The sequence below is a fragment of the Myotis nattereri genome (assembly GCF_964212035.1).
Source record: "Myotis nattereri genome assembly, chromosome: 1".
Classification (NCBI taxonomy): Eukaryota; Metazoa; Chordata; class Mammalia; order Chiroptera; family Vespertilionidae; genus Myotis; species Myotis nattereri.
The window spans coordinates 188,645,536-188,670,844 of NC_138075.1; the positions used below are offsets into that span (position 1 = coordinate 188,645,536).

The 25,309-nt window shown below is 39.5% G+C and overlaps 1 protein-coding gene across 1 annotated transcript in view; it reads left to right on the forward strand.

The window, feature by feature from the left end:
* The first annotated feature begins 4,503 nt into the window (after nucleotides 1–4,503).
* The window catches only part of UBA6 (ubiquitin like modifier activating enzyme 6), a 68,898-nt gene continuing 48,092 nt past the window's right edge, over nucleotides 4,504–25,309 (forward strand). Inside the window, exons 1-7 of the mRNA XM_081083433.1 lie at nucleotides 4,504–4,598; nucleotides 9,163–9,225; nucleotides 14,156–14,250; nucleotides 14,761–14,789; nucleotides 18,945–19,039; nucleotides 19,805–19,916; nucleotides 25,157–25,237. Coding sequence (XP_080939559.1) covers nucleotides 4,528–4,598; nucleotides 9,163–9,225; nucleotides 14,156–14,250; nucleotides 14,761–14,789; nucleotides 18,945–19,039; nucleotides 19,805–19,916; nucleotides 25,157–25,237 — 546 coding nt within the window. The 5' untranslated portion in view covers nucleotides 4,504–4,527. The remainder of the gene's footprint in view (nucleotides 4,599–9,162; nucleotides 9,226–14,155; nucleotides 14,251–14,760; nucleotides 14,790–18,944; nucleotides 19,040–19,804; nucleotides 19,917–25,156; nucleotides 25,238–25,309) is intronic.

The window sequence follows — 25,309 nt, forward strand, 5'->3', positions numbered from 1 at the left end:
TGTGTGTGTGCGTGTGTGTGTGTGTACATTGATAGCACAGGGCAACAGAAATGAAGGAAAGGAGAGAGTGAATCTTTGAGAGATCTGACTGGAGAAGGGAATTAAGCTGGGAAACCACAACATTAAGCCAACATATTTTTAAACAGTACACACACACACACACACACACACACACACACACACGAAAAGAAAAAACAGAAAAGGGAGCTCTCTATTAAGTACTTAAATCAAACAATAAAATGTGCTTAACTGTTCCTAATGAAGTTTGGAAAATTTTGCTGAAACACATGAAAAAGGAAAAATGAATTTGGACTAAGAAAATTAAAATCTCCTTTGCCATTTATCAGATATAGACAACAGACAAAGAAGCCACTTGTAAAGTTAACAGAAAATAATATTTCTCTCAAGAACATGCTATAGTGTTAACAACCACCCCCCAACTTGGAGAAACTACTGCTTTTTCACTTACAGATAACCCTTTTCTATATAATAATGGATTGTTGAAAAAAAACTTGCTCTTTGAAATCCTTTCATTAAGAATGAAATATCCCACTCTTGGCTAGAAAATCTAAGTCACTTTGACACAAAGAAACAGCCTCTACTTCCAACCCAGGGGCAGTCAGAAAAGAGGTTTGTAGAAACAATATGTTTCCAGACTAAAGGGGTCTGTTTGCCTGCCTGCATGAAAGCCAGAGAAGACACAAACAAGATTTGTAGCAAAGAAAGTGAGGGTTTATTTTTAAGTGGCCCATGTCCAAAGTCACAGGTCAGCTAATTCTCAAAGACCTGGCTCCCTGATGGCATCAGGGAATGGGTTATACAGATGATAAGTCATTCATTTTGGTGACTAGGAGAGTTAGGGTCATGTTTCCACTGATTGGTCATTGCTAGGGTAGGGGGTATTTGATCAATGCATCTATTCCTAATGTCAGTCATAGCATTGCTTTATCTGTTTTCTCTAGGATGTGGTCAGTGGGATTGTTCTGGAGCTGAAACAGAGCTGAGGCCTACATGTTATCTCTATTTTGACCAAAAATCCATCTCTGGGTTCAACAGACCTGACGCTTTGTTCCTAAGATTACTTGATGTTGGTCAGAACCTCATTGTCCTGAGGGCTTAATGATTTAGGGAGTAGTCCTGCAAGAGAGAAGGAGGCAGGTGAATCAGGGTGCTGGATTAAGCCAGTTCAAAAGAAAGGAGAAAGATAATATTAAACAAATGAAGTTTCTACTGAATTACAAATACACACCTATTTAAACTTTTTAGTTTTCAATAAAACAGCACCCTGGGTCCATGTTGCCGTCCAGACGTAATGTAGACCTCTTTACATACAGCCTTGCTTTCTTGTGAGCCTATCAAAACATTTTCAAACTTCATTTCAATTTCTCCTAAACTCAACACTACCCAAAATTCCTATAATAAACTTATCTTTCCCTATGTTTGGTAAGGCACTTCATGGTTCTTCTGGAATATGGGCTTCCTCCTTGCAATGGGCCAGAAACCTGACTTTCTTGAAATATACCAGTAGTTTTATTCCCCATAGGCCTAGGCTTATTGGACTAGGAAGTCTGCCTCACACTAAAAGTTCAGGAAATTCATTTTAATTTCACATAAAAATGAGCAACAAAAAAAGTCCCATGCAAAGTTATTATAAGAAAAACAAGAATAAGGATCATAACATCATCATTACAGGTAATGCAAGCATGCCTGAAAGATGTACCACCAAATAGATCAAACCTTAAGTTACTGTTTTGAAATCACCTAAATAAGATTAAGAAAATCATACAAAATATAAAAAACAACATAGATTTAGAATTAGAAAATCTCAGTTAATTAACTCAATGGGAAGATCCTTTAACAGTGTATACATAGATCAAATCATCACATTGTACACTTTAAATATCTTTGTTTTATTTGTCAATTACACCTTAAGAAAACTGGGAGAGGGGTTAGAAAGACTCAAAAATGAGGTGACAGAAAATCAGGAAAATGAGTTACAAAGAATAAACTAAAAGGAACACAAAGCTAATAAGCACAAAAGATTGATTTTTTTTTCTGTAAAACTCTGCACCAAAACTTAGGTCGATACTTCTCCAGTCATTTTGGTTGTCTGACGCTTTCTCCACTACTTCTTTAGGAAGGACTCATAGGAACAACGGTCTCATTAAATGTTGATGTCATATCAAGTGTTGATAATAGCTTATTCCCTTTGTACATGAGGGGTGGTTTTGCTGGATATTAAGTCCTTGACCACACTTTTTCCCCTTGAATATCCTAAATGTCATTTTATTTTCTTCCGGCAAAAAAGATTCATTGTCAAAAGTCTGATGATATTTCAATTTTCTTTTCCATTTTGATGTCACATTTAATGTGACAAAACATTAAAATCTATTAAATCTGGGTATCTGGTATACTGTATGTTTGAAATAATTTACACTATATTTCACCAAATCAAAGATGACTTCAATTATAAGAGCACCATTGTTTTCTGTATTTTTAAAAAAGAAAAAAACACATTCTAATTTCAGGGATGTTAACATGTCAAGAAATGTGGGTGTTAGGTGAAATATACTACATTATGTTTCTAAATACATAAACCATAAATTTATTAGTTCAGAGTTCTTGCAGGTTAGAACTGGGGGCACAGCATAGCTGGGTTCTCTGCCCGAAGTCTTCAAAGGTTGAAATCAAGGTATCAGCTGTGTTTTGGTCTGAAGCTTAGGGGTTTTCTTCCAAGCTCACATAGGTTATTGACCAAATTTCGTTCCTTGCAATGAAATAGGTCGTTGTCCCCATTTTCTTCTTGGCTGTTAGTTGGAAGCCACTCTCAGGAATTAGAGGCCATTCCCATTTGTTTCTAGGTGGCCCCTTTCCTGTTCAAAGCCAGCAAAGCAGAATCTCTCTCACATCAAATTGCCCCTCACACTTTGAATCTCTTTCTTCAGGAAACGCTCAGCCCCTTTTAAAGGTAGACAGGCAATATATAAGTAAAAAAATACATATACACCAGAAAGTGATAAATGCTAAAAACAAATAAAATAAAAAGTTTATGCTTGCATTTCCCTTTGTCTAGAATATTCTTCTGCTAGAATATCTGGCAGGGCTCACATACATTAGATTTGGGTTCAAATTTCACTTTCTCAAATAGACCCTCTATGACTATCAAAAATTGTCTTCCTCCTCCCCTCCAAGTCTCTTTCTAACTCCTGACATATTTTTTCTTCATTATGTTTATTTTTCTGAAATTATTTTTTCATTTATGTTCCATTTTTTTTGGCTTTCCACAATGAGATTGTTGAATTCAGGAATCACTGTATCTCTATCACCTTATCATTGTCTAATAGGTCCTAAAGTTTAATGGCCATTCAATTTTTAGAAAGAAAAAAAGGGAAATTAGAAGGAAATACAGAAATTGGCATTATCTGTGGAGTGGGCCAAATATATTTATTTACTTTAGAATAAAAAGACAGAGGGATAAGCCTAGTGCTAGAGCAGAACCCTTGATAAAATTTGATTTTAGTTGTTCTGTTGAAAGGTACATAACTGGATTGAGAAACCTGAATGATGCCATAGTTGAGCAGCATGTTTTCAGGTTATTGGAGATGTACAATTTTTAAAAGAGAATGGAGAGGCATAAAGAGTAATGTGGTTTTGTCTGGAGCCTCACTCCCCACTAGACAGGAAAAAGTTCTAATTAACTAAAAATATCACACATTGCAAGAGATGATGTAATGTATATAAAGACAGTATATGCCAATTTTAAAAATCCTGCAGATGTTTCTTAGACTGGAAGACAAACCCTAATGTTATTGTGTCCCACTCATCCTTGTTTTCCAAGAAAGGTGCAAGGGGAGTCAATGGAAAGAGAATTAGATGAAAGGTTCTTAGACATGTGTGACCAGCTCTTTGACCTTGGCCGAGTCACCTACATTACTAACTTCACCCGGAAGGTGAAGGGGGCAAACTGGATGACATACAGTAATGTTATTCACAGGTCTAAAAGTCACATGATTCTACTACACCTGTGGCAGTGCCTGGCCTGTACTATACGCTCAAAATGATCTGTCAAACGTATAACGTCTTAAAATTGAATCCCAGGCTGGACATCTGGAGCTACCCATTATTAATCTTTGGTTATTTATAAAATTGGGGGGCGCGGTTTCCATTTCTCGCAACAAAACTCGGGAATCCTGATAGGCAGCCCCATCATTTCCGGGCCCCTGGAACCCTCCGTGCTTGGCTGGGGAGCCAGCGGTGCAGCGTCACTTGACTGTTTCGATCCCACTAACGTCTGCGGAATCCGTATCGCAACATCGCCACGCACTGCAGCCACCTGCAGCCGAGCGCCCCGCGGCCACACCCAGACCGGAAGTCAGGACGCCCCGGGGGCTGACGGGAAGGCGCGGCCAGCCGCAAGCTCCGCAGGCCCGCCCCTCCGGTGACGTCATCGCCCGCCCCTTGACCCCCGCGGTGCCGCCCCCTTCCCTGCCTGCCCGTAGCCCGCGGCGCGGCGTTTCTCCGGAGGCGATGGAGGGATCCGAACCTGTGGCCGCACCTCGCGGGGAAGAGGCGTCCTGCTCTTCTTGGGGTGCCGCCAGGTGAGAGGACCCGTGTGGGCGCAGAAAGGCGAGGGGTGGCGGGCAGGACCCAGCGCCGCTCTCTGCTTCTCCCCATTGGGCGGGCAGGGAGCGCTCTAGAGGCCGCGGGGCCGGGGCAGGACCGGCCTGGGAGGCGCGGGGACCCCCCGGGGTGGGTGTGGCGGCCCGGCCTCCGGCCTCCGGGGCTCCCGGCTTCGCCGAGGAGAAAGTCCTTACTCTCCCCCTTTCAACGTTTCCTCAGTTCCGGTCGGGGTCTGCCATCCTCCTTCCTCGCAGTCACCGGGCGGGAAGGTGGCGGAGGGCGGCTCCGACCGGGAGTCCCGGCCCGGTCCGCTCCCCAGACCTGTTGCCTAACAACACACGCTGCCCTCCCGTCGGCAAAATGAAAACTAGGAGCTCCCCTGGGCGTCATCCTCCACCGCGAGCCTCCTTTTAAAACGATCACCTGGGGGAACTTGGTCACCATGAGTCAGTGACAGGACACCCCGAGGACTTCTGTGGACTACAGTTAAAAAAAAAAAAATCAGGGTAAAGCCCGAGTGACCCATTCTTCTTTCCCAGTTGGTGTTGAGGTTCTTCACGGTTTGCTCGCCCCTGGAACATGAGGGTTCGTGTAGTTCCTGCTTCAATGAGCGCATAGTTAAAGCGTAGTTTTGTGTCCCGCCACCGCCAGAATACAGTCTGCCGGCGGTGGACATGGTGGACGCGAACCCGTAGCCTTTTCCCGAGCTGCAGGCTGAGGGATGCTTCTGATACCGGGGGATTGCCCCGCTTTGCCCACACTGCCACATGCACTCGGGGGACACTGTGCAACGCTAACAGAAACTCCCCCTTTTTAAAGCATCTTTGATGGCCACATAGATCTTCACACAAACGTGACTTGTGAACCATCCCAGCAAGGCAGGGCTTTCTGAACACTGCCAGTCACAGTAAGTGACAGGGCTGATGAGGCTGTAGGGCTTCGCACTTTCGCTAGAGAAAGTGTCCTAAGGATGAGAAAACTGTGTAATAGGACATTTTACGATCATATTTTGTTGCAATGCCCAAACAGGTTATTACAGTGGATGTGTAATAAGCACAGCTATTTTCTGGCTTGCTTTCGTAATTGCAATCAGGAATATTTCTCATAGTTATCCATTTAATTAAGTAGAAGCTGATAGCATTTAATGGTACCAAGCAATGTTTGGTAAGATTAACTATATTTACAAACTAGAGGCCTGCAGTGGGGGTCCCTCAGTCTGGTCTGTGGCCTCTCACAATCCGAGACCCAAGGGCCAGAGAAGGACCACGGGAGGGCCCCAGGGCGAGTCCTGTCTTGCTCAGTCCCCATCTTCCGGACCCCAGCAGCAAGCTAACCTACCAGTAGAGCGTCTGCCCCTGGTGGTCAGTGCACATCATAGCAACTGGTCAAATGACCGGACACTTACCATATTAGGCTTTTATATATATACTAGGGGCCCGGTGCACGAAATTCGTGCACTGGGTGTGTGTGTGTGGGGGGAGTGTCCCTCAGCCCAGCCTGCCCCCTCTCACATACTGGGAGCCCTCAGGCGTTGACCCCCATCACCCTCCAATCATAGGATCGGCCCCTTGCCCAGGCCTGACGCCTCTGGCCTAGGCATCCGGCCCAGGCAGCGGGGACCTGCAATGGCAGCGGGGGGGGGGGGGGGGGGGGGGGGCGGGGGGGGGCTGTGATCGCGCGGGCTCCGCCCCTGCCCCTGCAGGACGCCTCTGGCCTAGGCGTACGGCCCCAGCAGCGGGGACCCGCAGCTGCAGCGGCCCCGCAATCATGGGCTTCGCTTTAGGCCCAGGCAAGGGGCCCCTAGCTCCTGGGACTGCCAGCTTCGACCGTGCCCAGCTCCCATCGCTGGCTCCACCCCTACTTCCTGCTATCACTGGCCAGGGCGGAAAAGGCACCTGATTCTCCGATCATGGCTGGGGGGCAGGGCAAAGGCGGCCCCAGGGCCGCCTTTGCCCTGCCCCCCAGCTCTTAGCTCCCCCCTGGGTTTCCGATCACTGTCAGTGGCAGGGGGCTTCTTCCTGCTTTCCCTTTCGCCTCCCTGCATTGTGCCTACATATGCAAATTAACCGCCATCTTGTTGGCAGTTAACTGCCAATCTTAGTTGGCAGTTAACTGCCAATCATAGTTGGCAGTTAATTTGCATATAGCCCTGATTAGCCAATGAAAAGGGTATCGTCGTACGCCAATTACCATTTTTCTCTTTTATTAGTGTAGACTAGGGGCCCAGTGCATGAATTCGTGCACCTTGAAAGGAACTGTGGGCCATGAGGCTGTTGTGGGCACAGGCGGGTCTTGGCCCATCCTCCATGCCCCCACTCAGCCCCTCCCACTGTGGCCCCCAGTTCCCTGTCTGCCAGCAGCCCCACTCCCATGCACTGACGGTACCGGCCCCGCTCGCACCCGCTGACTGAGTGGAGTGATTGGGGCCGGTGCCAACAGCAGGTGCGATCAGGGCCAGGGCCATCAATGGGTGTGAGCAGCAGCTGATGCCCCGACTGCTCCTCATGAGCAGAGGGAGGTAGAGAAGCCCTTAGGGGTGATCAGGACCAGTATCAGGCGCCAGCAGTGGGTATGAGAGGCAGCTCTGGCACCGGCAGCAGGTGAGAGTGGAGCCATTGCTGGCAGCAGTTGAGAGAGGCAGCTTCCAGCCCTGAGCAGGGGGAAGTAGAGCAGGGGGAGGTAGAGAAGCGTGCACCCCCGGTGGTCAGCGCACATCATAGTGACTGGTTGTTCAGTTGTTCCACTGTTTGGTCTATTTGCATATTAGCCTTTTAATATATAGGATATATAGATAGATCCTTTGACTTATATATCAATACCAGGCCTTAAAAAAAAATGAGTTCTAAAACTGAACTTTCTTGCTACCACATTGTTTTTAGAATCCTGTAATTGATCACTAAAGCTTCCCAGAATATGGAATGGATTATACTTTTATTAAGATGATACTGATCTTAGCTGTCACAGTGGCTCAAGCCCAAATGCCTCAGGCTGGTTCCCTCTGCCAGGGAAGCATCTCTATTCCCAGTGCTTATCCTATTATCATTTTCTTTGCGTGCCATGCTTTAAAAAAATTGGGAGGAGCTATGGTAAAGGATACATTACCATAAGTATGTCTTGTCACACTGGTATGTTTAACTTTTAAAATTTACTCAACAGATATTTTTTGAGTGCTCTCTTTATTCCTACTACGTAAGAGGTTATAGGCAGTATAGTCTGGTGCCCAAGAGCTAGACTGCTTAGGTTCAGCTTCTGGCTCTGCCATTTGCCTGCTATGACTTTAGGAAAGTTATTTAAGTCATCCTTAGTTTTGTGGTGTTTTGTTTTATTCCTTCTGTTCAATGAAGATGATAATAGTGCCTATTTCATAAAGTTGTTGATAGGATTAACTGAGTTAGTACAGCTAAAGCATTTAAAAGGGTGTGGACACAGTGTTAACTCTCATTAAATGCCAGCTCTTTTAGGTATTTGGAATGCAGTAGTGACTTCTTAATGTATCATACATTCCATAGAGGAAAGCAGACAATAAGCAGTTAATGATAAGTGATTTGAAGAAAATATAGCAGGTTAGTGAATTACAGAGTGACCTAAGGAGAAGGGGAGCCATTTCATTGATAGGGTGATCAGGAATGGTCTGCATAATATTTGTGAGGAAGTATTCAGAAAGAATATAGCCAGTGTAAAAATTAAAGTGATAGCAGGCTTGGCTTTTTGAGGAACAGCAAGTTGGCCAGCGAGGCTGAAGATAGTGAGCAAGGAGAGTTGTGGGAGTTGAGATTGGAGAACTAATTGGGAGACCTTCAGCGTACTTCAGATAAAATATGATGGTCGTTTGGCCTGAGATTATACAGATTGAAATAGTGAGAAGTGATCAGATTTGAGATCTCCTTTGAAGGAAGAGCTTAACAGATGAAGAAAATGAGGGACAAATGAAAAAGATCCCTAGATTTTTTTGACCTGAGTAGGTAAATGGTAGGTAGTACCAGAAACTGAATTGGGAAGCACTGGGGAAGAATAGATTAAGCAGGGAGAATTGAATTCTGTTTTGGGCTTATTATATTTGTGATACTAATTGGACATCAGACTAGAGATATTGTTTTGGAAGATGTATAAAATCTAGAGGTCAGAGGAGAGATCAAACACAGAGAAAGAAGTTTCGATATCATCAGTATATGGTAAATTCCATGGATTGTATGAGATTATCTAGGGAAACTATATATTAGAGAAGGTTTGTGGGACACTACAAAACTGCTAAAATATAGATCCAAAAGAAATTATGCATCAGTGATAAAACAATGCCGAAGACTAAACAACCATGGGCTGTAATTTTGCAGTATACACAGAAAGAATATGCAATCAGTGAATTTAATTTTGACCTATTTTTTAAATCCAGGTAAAGTGGTAGATAATAAAATATATATCTGACTTGTAAAAGCTCCTTTAGTAACTGGTGAATCTGATACCATGTATAATTGAATGTTAATTACAGGATGTGAATATTGAATAATCGTGCTTGCCCTTAGAGATTTTGTTTGTTTTTTTCAGTACAAATGCACATTTGCCCATGATGTCAACTGAATCTGTGGAGATTGATGATGCATTATACAGGTAAGAACCTTATGTAAACTGAAACTTATTTTCCCCATTCTTTGTTCTCAAATAATGAAGTAGTCTGTTTGAGGTTGCCATTAGGCCTATGCCAAGTTTTGTAAATGTATCTTAAGAGTTGCTCTTGAGTTAAAATTAGATTTTCTGCAACTTCTTTTTTTAATTATGTGTAGTCTGAAAGCTAGAATAATATTTAAATCTCAGTTGCTTTAGGCCAAGCATGTCAAACTCGCCGCCCACAACGAATATTTTTGTGGCCCAGCCAACATAACGGTATATAAGAAATGTTTTAATAAAAATTTCATAACTTAATTTTTACAATATCCTGTTATACATAATTATTAATAACAAACTACAGCGTTCGCTAATGACTGATTACTATAATCGTGTTGCATTCATTTCCCTTACGAGCCTTTTACACACAGGTGCACCATTTCTCTCCACTAATACTAGCAGTGAATATTTTAGCAGCCGATTGCCACATCATCAGTCTTGGACTGATTTGTTTGGTATGTGCAATAGGAAATTTTTCACTTTTGGAGAACAACAAAAATTAGGTTTATTTGCATTACACTTATTGTGTAGTTATTCAGTGTCTGGTAAGTTAGTGTGCAAGAAAAAATATTAACTTCTATTAAAATATTCTATTATTTTATGTTAACGATTACTCATTTATTTCAGCCATTTGTATTCAACATGTCTTTATCGAAATAAACCTTTATTTCTATGAAAATTAAAGCTTTTGTTTTTTTGCGGCCCACATAAACTTAAACCTTTATGTGGCCCGTGTTAGCCTTTGAGTTTGACATGCTTGCTTTAGACAATATGACTAAGAATGATCCTGCGATCCACCACAAAATATTCCTCTTGTTTTTGGACAGGAATATATATTTATGTTCTTAGTAGTACAGGAGTCTCATGAAAAATAGTCCATTCCACTTTATTTACTTATACAGTAGCATCTAAAAAATATTTATGTCAGTATAATCTCATTAATAACTTTGCACTCTATAAATAATGGAGAACTATTATGTGATTGAAGAGCTGTGATTTTAATGAAATTTAGTGAGACTTTATTTACCATACTTTTTCAGGAAATCAAAATAGTTTTTTCAAAATTAAAGTTAAATTAAAAACACATTTGTTGCTATTATTCCTAAGAAATTTTTTAGTACTTCAAGTTATTTGTATATAAGGTAGTATCTGTTCTAAAACTTTTAGGTTTCCTCTCATGTAATCACGAAAAATAGATTTTATGTAGATACAATTTGGAAAGATAAGCTCATTGTGTACTTTGAATTCCTCTGTGTATTTTTAATGTGGGGTACAGTATCATTTTTGAGCACTTTAGAAGGAGCTGATATGTTGACTTCAAATCCACTTGGAAAAAGTGGATGAAAGACTAACTTGATTTTGCTTATGTGAGAATTATTTTACCATATGTTCCCCCGATTATCAGTATACTTCAGAAGTCACCTTAGGTTTGTACTCTTAATCTATAATTATGTTGTTCTTAATGTCCTTTTGATCATATTCTTGGGATAACAAATGGCAGCTCTTTGAATTTTTTTGCTAATTTTATTCATTATAAATCCCTATGAAACTTTTATATCCCTCCAACCCAGTAATTGCTAACTAATGAACATAATTTTCAGTAAGCCAGAGATTAAATTTTTTGTTTGCAATGCTATCTAAGTAGGCTGCAGTTTGCTTGAGACTGAAAGTTTTAGAATATAGCCGTTTAGGTATGGCATATAGTAGTAGTACATATATAATCAGGTATTGCTGGGTCATAAGGTAATTTTATTATTTTTTTTTTTAGGAACATCATATTGTTTTCTGTTACTTTTAGACTAAAACATTCCCACCACCTGTGTACGAGGATTCAGATTTCTCCACATCCTTACCAACACTTATTATTTTCTGGGATTTTGTTTTTGTCTTTTTGTTTTGTTTTATAATGGCCATCCTAACAGATAGATATAAGGTGATATTGTGGTTTTGCATGTCTCTGACCATTAGTGATGTTGAACATCTTTTCATAACACACATAACATTTGTGTTATCTTTGGAGAAATGTCTCTTTTAGTCCTTGCACATTTTTAAATCAGATTATATGGTTGTTGTTTTTTTGTTGTTTTTTTTTTAACTATAGAATTATAGTTCCGTATATATTTTTGGTATTAACCCCTTATCAGATATATGATTTGCAAATATTTTCTCCCATTCTGTAGTTGCCTTTTCACTTTGTTGTTGTTTTTGTTACACAGAAACTTTTTAGTTTGAAGTAGTCCCACTTGTCTGTTTTTGCTTTTATGACCTGTGCTTTTGGGATCATACCTAGGAAATCTTTGTCAAAACCAATGTTTAGAAGCTGTTCCTCTTTTTTCTTCAAGGGGTTTCAGTTTCATGTGTTGTCCTTAAGTCTTTAACCCATTTTGACTCCATCAAAAAATTATTAGACCTAATAAATGAATTTGACAATGTAGCAGGATACAAAATTAACGCCAAGAAATCTATGGCATTTTTATACACCAATAGTGAACTTACAGAAAGAGAAATTAAAAAAAAAATCCCATTTACCATCAAACCAAAAAAATTAAGATACCTAGGAATAAATTTAACTAAGGAGGTAAAAGACCTGTACTCGGAAAACTACAGGACACTGAAAAAAGAGATAGAGGAAGACATAAACAGATGGAAGAACATACCATGTTCTTGGATTGGTAGAATCAACATCATTAAAATGTCCGTACTACCCAAAGCAATCTATAGATTCAATGCACTCCCCATTAAAATACTAACAGCATATTTCACAGATCTAGAAAGAACTCTCCAAAAATTCATCTGGAATAAAAAGAACCCCAAACAGCTGCAGCGATCCTGAGGAAGAAGAATAAAGTAGGAGGGATCTCAATGCCAGATATCAAGATGTATTACAAAGCCACTGTTCTCAAAACTGCCTGGGACTGGCACAAGAACAGACATATAGACCAATGGAATAGAATAGAGAACCCAGAAATCAACCCAAACCACTATGCTCAATATTTGACAAAGGAGGCAAGAACATACAGTGGAGTCAAGACAGTCTCTTCAATAAATGGTGTTAGGAAAATTGGACAGATACACGCAAAAAAAATGAAACTAGGCCACCAACTTACACCATACACAAATAAAGCTCAAAATGGATAAAGGACTTAAACATAAGATGGGAAACCATACAAATATTAGAGGAGTCCATAGGCAGCAAAATCTCAGACATGTGCTGAAGCAATATCTTCACCGATACAGCCCCTAGGGCAATGGAAACTAAAGAGAAAATAAACAAGTGAGACTACATCAAAATAAAAAGCTTCTGCACAGCAAAAGAAACCATCAAAAAAAAACAACAAGAAAGCCCACTGCATGGGGGAACATATTTGGCAATGTTATCACTGGTAAGGGTTTAATCTCCAACATTTACAGGGAACGCATACAACTTAACAAAAGGAAAATAAACAACCCAATCAAAAAATGGGCAATGGACCTAAATAGATACTTCCTGAAAGAGGACATAAAGCAGGCCAAGAGACATGAAAACTTGCTCAAAGTCACTAATTATCCGAGAGATGCAAATCAAAACGACCATCTCACACCTGTCAGAATTGCTATCATCAACAAATGACAAATGCTGGCGAGGATGCTGAGAAAAAGGAACCCTCATGCACTGCTGGTGGGAAAGCAGACTGGTGCAGCCACTGTAGAGAACAGTATGGAGTTTCCTCAAAAAATTAAAAATGGAACTTCCATTTGACCAAGTAATCCCACTTCTAGAAATATATCCCAAAAAACCAGAAACTCCAATCAGAAAGGATATATGCACCCCTATGTTCATAGCAGCACAATTTATCATAGCTAAGATTTGGAAGCAGCCTAAGTGCCCATCAGCAGATGAGTATATTAAAAAACTTTGGTACATCTACACAATGGAATACTACGCTGCAGTAAAAAAAAAAAAAAAAAAAAAAGGAGGAATTCTTACCATTTGCAACAGCATAGATGGAACTGGAGAGTGTTATGCTGAGCAAAATAAGCCAGTCAGAGAAAGATAAATATCACATGATCTCACTCATTTGTGGAATATAATGAACAACATAAACTGATGAACAAAAACAGATCCAGAGACAGAGAAGCATTGATCAGACTGTCAAACCTCAGGGAAGGTAGGGGAGGGTGGGTGTAAAGGGGAGAGATCAACCAGAGGACTTGTATGCATGCATATAAGCCTAACCAACGGACACAAACAACAGGGGGGTGAGGGCATGAATGGGAGGGTTGCAGGGTGTAATGGGGGGATAAGTACACATATGTAATATTTTAATCAAGAAATAAAAATTTAAAAGACTCAAAAAAAGAACATCTTAGTCTAAAATTTTTATCTAAAATAATTAATATAAATTTACATTATTGAGTGCTAGTTTTTGGCATAAAGTAGCACTCAACACCATTTGGATCCCTTTTTCTTCCTCTTCCTATTCCCAAGCTTAATTAAATGCTTATTACACCCACTCAGTAACCTAAGATAGGAATATGGTGTCATCTTAGATTTTTTTCCCTATTTGTTATCCTCCAAATTCAATTAATTTTTAAAATGCTTCCAGTTCATTTTCTGAACAAATCTTAATTCCATCTCTTTCATTTCCTCTCCCTAAATTTGGCATCTTTCAATGATCTGTTATTCTTTTATGTGATCTCTTTAGAGCTACTCTTGCCTCTAATCTACCTTTCATACTTTATTTAGCAATTAATTCAGAAAATGTAAACACTATGCAAATGATCCAAAATGAGTCTCTGGCCGGGATCTAGTTGCCAGGCTGTTTGCAAACAACTTTAAAAGGATATATAATTTCAATGACTTAATTTATTGTTTTTCATTGTGTTTTACATATAGTCGACAGAGGTACGTTCTTGGAGACACAGCAATGCAGAAGATGGCCAAGTCCCATATTTTCTTAAGTGGTATGGGTGGTCTTGGTTTGGAAATTGGTAAGCAGTAGCTTTTATTTATAATTTTACATGACACTTTTGAGCGTAATTTCAAGATTTAATACCTTCCCCATGTATTATTTCTCTAAAGAAAATTAAATTCAAAACCTTAATCAGGTTTAATTATTTTGGAAAGACTACTTCGCAATACTGTTATATTCTTCCAGAAAGAACCAGTAATGACTCTCTTGATTCTCTTTGTGATGTTAATAGCCATTAGTGGTTATTCACTGTATTTGTTAATTTATTATGGTAGGCCACATATACATATATGTATAATAGTATATTTGGAAGAATACATTAAAATTTTAAGAGTAATTATCTCAGTGTGATATGATTATGGAAAATTTTATTTTTTATTTTTGTTAATCTGTACCTTCTTTGGGACATGTATTTCTTAAGTAGTAAAAAAGTTAAAATTATTTAGTCAGAGATGTGATGAAGCTCCATGAAGACATATCTGTTATACATTCCTAATATTGAGCTATTATTTTTCCTTTTTCTTTATAGCAAAGAATCTTGTTCTTGCAGGAATTAAGGTGAGTAAATGTCCTTGGTAAAAAGAATTATTTGTTATGAACTCTTTTTTTTATTTCTCTTTTGCTTCTCAGAAGTAATATTATTTACACTTTGAGTTAATTATTGCTTTTTTATTTAGTAGCAAAATTGTTTTAATTCTTCAGTCTTTTTTAAAAAACTTACAGAAAATTTAAAAATTTGAAAAAAAAAAGTTTTGACAAACCCCATGTACCCATCATGCAGCTACAATTATCAGCTCATAGACAAATTTTAATTTGTTTTCATGTATCTCCTCCCCATTCCCCACTGCCTACCCCAACCACAAAATTATTTTTGTGTAAGTTTCAGACATCCTATTATACACTCCTTAAATATTTTAGTACATAGTTCTAAAAGATAAGGGTCCCTTTTGAAAATATAACTACAATACCATTTTCACACCTAAAAAATGCTTCTTAATTTCACTGGATTAGTTATCTGTTGCTGCAAAGTAAATTACCCCACAACTTAGCAACTTAAACAGGAGAACCTATCTCAGTTTCTGTGACTCAGGAATCAGACACAACTTAGTTGGTTCCTCTGTTTGAGGGTTTCTAACAAGGCTCCAGTCAAGGTATTGGCAGGGACTGCAGTCATCTAGGGTAAGGATCTGCTTCCCAAGGTGGCTCAGGTAGTTATTGAAAGGATTCAGTGGCAAAGTTGTGCCACTTCACATTCTCACCTCAGCTCCTTTCTAGCTGTTAATCAGTTCCTTGCCATGTGGCCCTCTCCATAGGGCACTTTGCTTCATCAGAGTAAGCTAGCAAGAAGAAAAGAAAGGGAATGTTCTAGCACCGTGGTCGGCAAACTGCGGCTCGCGAGCCACATGCGGCTCTTTGGCCCCTTGAGTGTGGCTCTTCCTAAGCCTTAGGAGTACCCTAATTAAGTTAATAACAGTGTACCTACCTATATAGTTTAAGTTTAAAAAATTTGGCTCTCAAAAGAAATTTCAATCGTTGTACTGTTGATATTTGGCTCTGTTGACTAATGAGTTTGCCGACCACTGTTCTAGCAGACCAGTCTTTAGTAATCTAATCTTAGAAGTGACATTCAATCCCCTCTGCTGTATTCCTCAAAAGCAAGTCACTAGGTCTTGCTTACACTCAAGGGGAGGGAATTACATAAAGGCCTAAATACCAGGAAATGAGAATTATTGGGGTCATCTTAAAAACCTACCACAATCATCAAATATCTAGTTTAAGTTCAAATTTTCCCAATTATCTTCTGAGATATTTTTTCAAAAATTTTTGTTCTAATCAAGATCCAAGTAAAGTCCATACACTAAACTTGGTTTATTTTAATCTATAGATTTCCCTTCTCTGTCTCCCACCCCCCTTGCAATTTGTTAAAGAAACCAGATTATTTATCACATATACCTCTACTTCTGTATTTCCTGTAAACTGGTAGTTATATTCAGACAGTCAGATTCATATTTGATTCTTGTGGCGCCACTACTTCACAGGTGATATTTTGTTCTCCCCTGAGGAGGAAATAATATTCTGTTGTCTCTCTCTTTGTGGTTATTACTACCTATTAATGATTATTGCCTCGATTCATTATTTTATTAATGGCAGTGATATTCTAATTCTGTCATTCTTTTTATTTATTAGCTGGAATAATATTTAGAAAGAAAATTTGTCATTCATCACATATTTGGTTCTGCTAAAGTGGTACTATATGAAGAGCAGAAGAAATATTTGATATTTTCCCACTTTATTTACCAGTTTTCAAATCAGTGGTTTTTCTATCATCCCCCAGCAGTAGCCAGTGAACGTGTGTGTGTGTTTGTGTGTGTGTGTGTGAATATGATGACAAACTCAGATTTGATAGGTTTTGATCTGTTATAATAGCTGTTCTCATTGATGCTCATATTGTTTTACCTTTCCTTGTTCAGATCTTCTTCAAGTTTTTGAGTCCTCTTGGTACACCCCAGTAGTCTTTGATTGCTACTGATTGTAAAATTTTTTCAGCAAAACAATTCCAGTATTAATAACAATATGATTACTAATCAAAAGCAGTTAAGTAATTTTAAAAAGTTTTAAGATTTTTTTTTTGTAGTCACTTTAAGTCATTCCTTTGGGCAGTTATACAACAAATTCAAAAGGTAGTTTTGTCCATTTATTTTGCTTGGATTTTTAGGGATTGCTTTTTTTGATTTAACGTAGTATTAATATTATGTGAGACTTAAAAAATTCAAAGTCAGTTTTATAAAACAAAGTATATTCAGGTAAGCCTAGCTTCTTTGTACCCTATACCCTCCTTTCCTAATTAGCTCACCCCCTTTTTCATCTGTTTTTAAATATAAACAAAACAGATAAATGTGAAAATTTTATGTGTTTGTACATATTTATTCCCACCTGCCTTTCTTAGATAAAGAGCCATACTTTCCTCCATCTTGCTTTTTATCATGTTCTGAGTTTATCCCATATTGGTAACATATATATATATATATATATATATATATATATATATATACACATACATACACACACACACACACACACATACATATATATATGTATGTGTATATATATATATTTATATATATATATATATATATATATATTCACATACATACACATACTAGAGGCCTGGTGCACAAAATTTGTGCAAGTGTAGGGTCCCTAGGCCTGGCGGGCGATCAGGGCCGATCAGGTTCCCCACCTCGTGGCCTCCCTGTCTCCTCCTTCCCTCACTCCCTCAGAGCCCCACTGCCACCACTGGTTGCCCGCCATGTTCCGTGCCGCCCCCTGGTGGTCAGCGCATGTCATAGCGAGAGATTGAACTTCCTGTCTCCTGGTCGAACTCCCAGGGGACAATTTGCATATTAGCCTTTTATTATATAGGATGTATTCCTTTTTTTTAAATAGCTGCATGGATATACATTTTGTCAATGTAGCATATATTATTATACCCACTTCTTCACTGATGGATGTTTTATTTCCAACCTTTTGCTATTATAAATAGTGTTGCAGTTAATACTCATATCCATGTCTTTTTGTATTTTTCCCAGTGTGTCTTTGGTATAGATTTTTAAAGGTGGGATTACTATATCAAAGTATAAATGCACATGTCATTTTGTAGAGGTTGCAAAATTCTTTTCCATTGAGGTTGTGCAGCCTAACACTTCCACCACTGATGTATTGAAATGCCTGATTCACCTCATTCTCATCAATAGAGTATATTGTCAAACTTTTGGACTTCATACCATTCCAGAATGAGAAAAGATCTTTCATTTTTGAGCAAGATTGAACATGCTTCTATATTTTACAGGGCCAAATGCATTTCTTTTCCAGTATAATTTGTTTTCATATACCATTCCCCATTTTTTAAAAAATCCTCGCCCGAGGGAGGGCTCTGGCCGGTTTGGCTCAGTTGGTTAGTACATCCTCCTGTACACAGGAAGGTTGTGGGTTGATTTTTTGGTCAGGGCACATGCCTGAGTTGAGGTTTTAACCTTCATCAGGGCGCTTACAGGAGATAACCGATAATGTATCTCTCACATCATTCTCTTTCTCTCTCTCCCTCCCTAAAAAGTCAATAAAAAATAAAATAAATCCTCACCCGAAAATATGTTTTCATTGATTTTTAGAGAGAGAAACATCAATGTAAGAGAGAAACATCGATCAGTTGCCTCCTGTTCTTGCTTCGACAAGGGATTGAACCCACAACCTTTTTGGTATACAGGACGATGCTCCTACAAACTGAGCTGTCACCTGACCAGAACCCATGCCTCCTTTTTTTAAATTAATTTCTTGTGGCCTGTAATACAAGTCATAAACATTTTTTTATAGTTAGTCAATTATCTTTCTTACTTTGAACGTGGAACATTCGGAAATGCTTATTTATGTGAATTTTTAATTTTTTTATGTGATGCTTTATCTAAAATGCTGCTTTCCAAAAATTTAAATTCTCTTACTGTTGGAAATAGTTTTTTTCATTACTTTTTCTGGGTATTCTGATATGTATAGTCATTTCATCTGTGAATAGATCTAATTTACGTCCTTTTTAATTCTTACGCCTTACTTTCTGTTGTTTAATTATGCAGGATAATATTTTTAATATAATGTAAATATTGTAGATGGTGAACATCCTTGTCCTATTTTGAATTAACAGATATTTTCCTTTTTTTGAAGGCACTTACAATTCATGATGTAAAGAAATGCCAAGCATGGGATCTAGGAACCAATTTCTTTCTCTGTGAAGATGATGTTGTTAATATGAGAAACAGGTGAAGATAAAATATTTTGATGTATTATCATAGGAAATATTTTTAAAATATATTTTTATTGATTCAGAAGGAAGAGAGAGGAGGGGAGAGATAGAAACATTAATGAGGAGAGAGAATCATTGATTGTCTGCCTCCTGCACACTCCCTACTGGGGATCATCGAGCCTGCAACCCAGGCACGTGCCCTTGACCAGAATCAAACCCAGGACCCTTTAGTCTGCAGGCCAACACTCTATTCACTGAGCCAAACCAGCTAGGGCAGGACATTATTTTTATTCTTGCAATTACTTATAATATTACCTGTATCCAGAACACTAGTTCATTCGTAGTTGTTTAACTCATCACCATAAAGTTATACTACCATTGATAAATAAGTATTGACATATATTTACTTAATTATATTTGTCAAATTTTTGAGATATTCACATTACTACCTAGGAATGTATTTCTTAAAGATTGTTAAAGTAAGTCTTTATTGTTGCTGAATCATTAAAAGACTTAAGGAGTTTGGAGCTTGATATTATAAGGGTACACTTTGAGATTGTGTCTTACTATGAAATACAATAGTATGCTACATCTAAAGATTGTATAGTCATCTATAAATATAAATATGTCTCAGTTTTTTTCCTTCTACAGCTTATTAAATTTCTGTTGAAATTTTGTGACATTCAGATTCCTCTGATGTAAAAGTGTCCAAGTTTGAGAGATTGAGTATATTGAATGAAAAAATACTAAAGGTCATTTCTTTTTTTTTTTTTTTTTTAAGGGCTGAAGCTGTTCTTCAACATATTGCAGAACTAAATCCATATGTTCATGTTACATCATCATCTCTTCCTTTAAATGAAGCTACAGATCTCTCCTTCTTAGATAAATACCAGGTTGGTGCACCATTTAATATTGGAGGTTATTGACAAATTTCAAGGCAAATCATTAAGTATTAATGTGAAATAACTAACCTCTTCTATTAAGCAGAAAAAAAATTTCAGGATAAAAGATTTCCTTTAGAATAATATATTTCTAATGCTTCATTTTAGGCAAAGGGACTATAAACTTCTGACAAAGCAATTACATTAGTCAGCTATCTTCACAGTATTGTGCATAAAAATCTACCCCAAACGCAGTGGTTTATAGCAACATGTGTTTTTTTCTTTCTTATGTATTTGCATGTCAGTTGGAGTTCAGATATTCTAGATTGAACTTGAACTCCAGAGTCTGGGTTCTGCTCCATGTGCCTCTCTTCTGGGACCAGGGAGCTACCTAGGACATGGTCTGATGGCAACAGCAGAAATGCAAAGGGGCAAGTCCAACATTCTAAGCATATGTCAAGCCTCTGTGTTACTTACATTTAATAATACATTAGCCAAAGCAAGTCACACAGTCAAGCCCAAAGTAAAGGAATAGGAAAGTACACTCTTCTCTTCCTAAGGTCATGGGTTAAAGGTGATCTAATCCAGTTACAGAAATGTAAAACATGGGGATCTACTTCAGATAACCTTAAATAATAAAAATTCTAAACACTGTGGATGTTCTAAAAGTGACTAGATTCACCCTGGTTTTTCCTATGATCAGATTATGGTGTTACCCATTGTCTAGGGGAAAAAAAATACTCCTATCTTTCTCCTCTACTCTTCTTCAGGCACTGTGTGACCATATATATGTCAGTTTTCTCCCAACAAGAAGCAATTCTCTAACTCTGGCTGAGAATTTTGTACCATTGATGAAACAACTTAAGATTCAACATATACTTGGTTAGAATATTTTTTAAATATGTTTTTATTGATTTTAGAGAGAGAGAGGAAGGTGAGAGAGAGAAAATCATCAATGACGAGAGAGAAACATCAGTCAGCTGCCTCCCACATGCCCCCTTCTGCGGATCGAGTCTGCAACCTGGGCATGTGCTGTGACTGGAATTAAACTGGTGTCCTCTTGGTACATGGGATGATGCTCAACCAATTAAGCCACACCAAACGGGATATACTTAGAATTGACTTTTATCCTGTTTACAAGCTAAGTCAATGTGTTACTATTTGATGAACACTGGCAAGAATACATGAGATTCTTGGGTTAAAGACTTAAGAACTTTACTATTCAGAGCATGGTAAGAAGTATGAGTATTGGGGAGAAAACCAAGATGGCGGCATACGTAAACACTGGAAATTGCTGCCTCCCACAACAACTTCAAAAATACAATGAAAAGACAAAACGGACATCATCCAGAACTACAGGAAGGCTGGCTGAGTGGAAATTCTACAACTAGAAGGAAAGAGAAAAGCACACTGAGACCCAGAGGAGCTACGGAAGTAAAGTGGAGAAGTACGGAGGCTCTCGCGTGTGCGGAAAGGGGCTGGCACCTGAGGACGCGGCTTTTTTAATCGGGAGGGAGTCACAAGCTCCCGACTGCACTGAACTCCAGTTCCGGGAAGTCTCTGGGGACCCAGGACTCATACGGGGAGAAACTGGACTGTCTGGCAGCTGGCAGAACTCGGAACTTGAGGGCGGCTTTCCCTCAGAGGTGCTGACAGCAATTATCGGGACACTGAGACGCGCGCGGCCCCTTAGGGCAGGGCTGAGGATCCGCCATAGTTGCTTGCTCTGCCCTTTGATTCCCTGAGACCCCGCCCCACCCAGGCTGCGGCAGAGGCTTTTGCATATGAATGCCCTGGCCCTTTGCAACCTGAAAATTACCTAACAAATTGCAGCTGGGCCAGCCAGACCCAGAACTTCCAAGAGAAGGCCCAAGGCCCCACATCAGCTTGCATTGCTTCACAGCTGGGCCTCATCTGGGCACCTCCAAACTCCAAAAAAGGAAGGGGAATCTGCAGTTCTCTTCTTAGCTCCTGCTGGGTAACCTAAGACAGAGGCTAAATTAGCACCTCCTTAGATCCAAGAGCCAGTGTACCCAGTGGTCAGAGTGGGACCATCCACATTACAACTCCTCAGATCCATAAGGGACACACTCAGGGGGCAGACTCAGTGAGCACCAAAGCCCCACTGAAGCAAGTCTTGCCCCAGAACGGTGTCTTCAGCACAGAAGTTCTCCCACTGCAGACACAGCTTCTCTGCCAATTGCCTGGAGGTCAATTCCTCCCAGTGATACCTACAACAATCAAGGCATAACTACAACAAGACTGTGCACAAAGACCACAAGGGGATGCACCAAGAGTGTCCACCTCAGGTAACTGGGGAGGCTGAGCCACTGGGCCCTACAGGACAGCTAGCACACAAAACCACTCTACCAACACAGGGAAGCATAAAAAATGCGGAGACAAAGAAACAGGTCACAAATGACAGAAATGGAGGAAAGCAAACGACTGGATATAGAGTTCAAAACCAGAGTTATAAGGTTTTTCAAGAATTTTCTGGAAACCGCCGATAAATTTAGTGAGACCCTGGAGGATATGAAAAAGAACCAACTAGAAATTAAGCATACACTGACTGAAATAAAGAATAATATACAGAGATTCAACAGCAGACAAGAGGATCCCAAGAATCAAGTCAAAGATTTGAAATACGAAGAAACAAAAAATACCCAACCGAAAAAGAAAAAAGAATCCAAAAATATGAAGATAGTGTAAGGAGCCTCTGTGACAACTTCAAGCATACCAACATCTGAATTATAGGAGTACCAGAAGAAGAGAGAGAGCAAGATATTGAAAACCTATTTGAAGAAATAATGACAGAAAACTTGCCCTACCTGGTGAAAGAAATAGACTTACAAGTCCAGGAAACGCATAGAACCCCAAACAAAAGGAATCCAGAGAGGACCACACCAAGACACATCATAATTAAAATGCCAAGAGCAAAAGACAAAGAGGCAATCTTAAAAGCAGCAAGAGAAAGACAGTCAGTTACCTACAAGGGAGTACCCATACGACTGTCAGCTGATTTCTCAACAGAAACCATGCAGGCCAGAAGAGAGTGGCAAGAAACATTCAAAGTGATGAATACCAAGAACCTACAACCAAGATTACTTTATCCAGCAAAGCTATCATTCAGAATAGAAGGTCAGATAAAGAGCTTCACAGATAAGAAAAAGCTAAAGGAGTTCATCACCACCAAACTAGCATTATATGAAATGCTGAAAGGTATTCTTTAAGAAGAGGAAAAAGAAAAAGGAACTCTTACCATTTGCCACAGCATGGATGGAACTGGAGAGCATTATGCTAAGTGAAATAAGTCAGTCAGAGAAGGCTAAATACCACATGATCTCACTCATTTGTGGAATATAATGAACAACATAAACTGATGAACAAGGACTGATCCAGAGACAGAGAGGCATTGATTGGACTGTCAGGCCTTGGAGGGAAGGTAAGGGAGGGTGGGGGTAAGGGGGAAAGATCAACCAAAGGACTAATATGCAAGCATATAGGCCTAACCAATGGACACGGACAACGGGGGGGGGGGGGGTGAGGGCCGGGAGTAACGTGGGGATAAGGGCACATATGTAATATCTTAATAAAAAATATATTTTTAAAAAAAGAAGTATGAGTATTGTATTTGCCTTGTTTCTTCTTGTCTTCCCCCAAATCCTAGTGAAATGCAAGAGGGCACATGTAGTGGGTTCCTTTAGAAGAGAGGAACACTGAGCTTTGTCTTAATGTTTTACAGTAAGCAATAAACAAGTTTCCTTCTTTGTACCAGAGGGAGACATTACCTCATTCCTCAAGTTGTATGTGACAAATACTATCCTGAGAAATGGCACAAGTAAAAAATGGTCAGAACCTTGCATTCATGGTATACCTCGTGATACGTATAAAGTGAGAGACCCATGGAGAAATAATCTCCTTGTAGAAAGTATGCCACTATATTAATACCTGGATATTTGTAGTAAAACTAAGTAATATGTCATGGAAACCAGCAACAAGGAAAGCTCTAGACTAAGAGTCCAGCTCTGCTAATTACTCTAAGAAAGTATTTGACCTTTATCAATTATGATAAAATCTGATTATAAAATCTTCTTTACTTATCTCACAGGGTAATGATAAAAAATAAAGCATTGAAAATTAAATTTGATATTTATTACAGAACTTTGTGGTTTCACTAATGAAACTATTAAAGCAGAAGTAGTTATATTGTAAATCTGTTGAATCTCTGAAGTAAGAGAAAACTAAGCCAACTAATATATCTCTTTAAAAATGTCATTGTTAATCCTTTAGGCTAACTAAATACTTTAAATTAGTATTCTGGTGACTAGGTTTGTATTTTCATAGCAGTAACAGAGAAAACAAAAGCTCTGATCATTTGGAGTGCATAAATTCCACAGGAAATTACAGTTTGCTTCTAATTGTGAAGTCTATGATGGTAATAGAATTTAATGTGAGTAGGTTTTCCCTTGTTTATGTTGTTTTTGCTTTTATTATTCCCCTAGAGGCCCGGTGCACGAAATTCGTGCACGATGTGTGTGTGTGTGTGTGTGTGTGTGTGTGTGTGTGTGTGTTGGGGGGGTGTCCCTCAGCCAGGCCTGCACCCTCTCCAATTAGGGACCCCTTGGGGGATGTCCGACTGCCAGTTTAGGCCTGATCCCTGTGGACCTAAACCGGCAGTTGGACATCCCTCTCTGAATCCTTGACCGCTGGCTCCTAACAACTTGCCTGCCTGCCTATCTGATTGCCTTTAACCGCTTCTGCCTGCCAGCCTGATCGCCCCCTAACCGCTCCCCTGCTGGCCTGATTGATGCCTAACTACTCCCCTGCCAGCCTGATCGCCCACAACTACCCTCCCCTGCTGGCCTGATCGCCCACAACTGCCCCCCTCTGCTGTGACCTGCCTCCTCCTCTGAGACCCACCACCTCCGTGCGAGGCGGTGGAGACACGGAGACTGGCCTCTTCAGTGCTGCGCAGAGCCACGAGACCCCCAGGCCTCACTGCATGAAGCGGCCACCAGGCCCCACCTACGCTGTGTGTGCGGCCATCTTGTGATAGCCATCTTATGATGACGTGAGAGCGTGACACCACCTAGGTTATTATTAGCATAGATACCTCTGAGGATATTAACTTTTGGTGGGAATCCTATTGTATTTTGAGTATAAAATTGAAATGCTTCTGATTTAGAAGTTGTACATTACCAAAATAATTGTGTATTCTTTAGTTTTTAGTCTTTATTTTTTTTTCTCAACAGTGTGTAGTATTGACTGAGGTCAGACTTCCATTGCAGAAGAAAATCAATGAGTTTTGCCGTTCTCAGTGCCCTCCAATTAAGGTAATAGTATCACTTAATATTGACAGGTAGTTAACCATAGGAAGGACACTTGCACTATTAAAATTTTTAGCT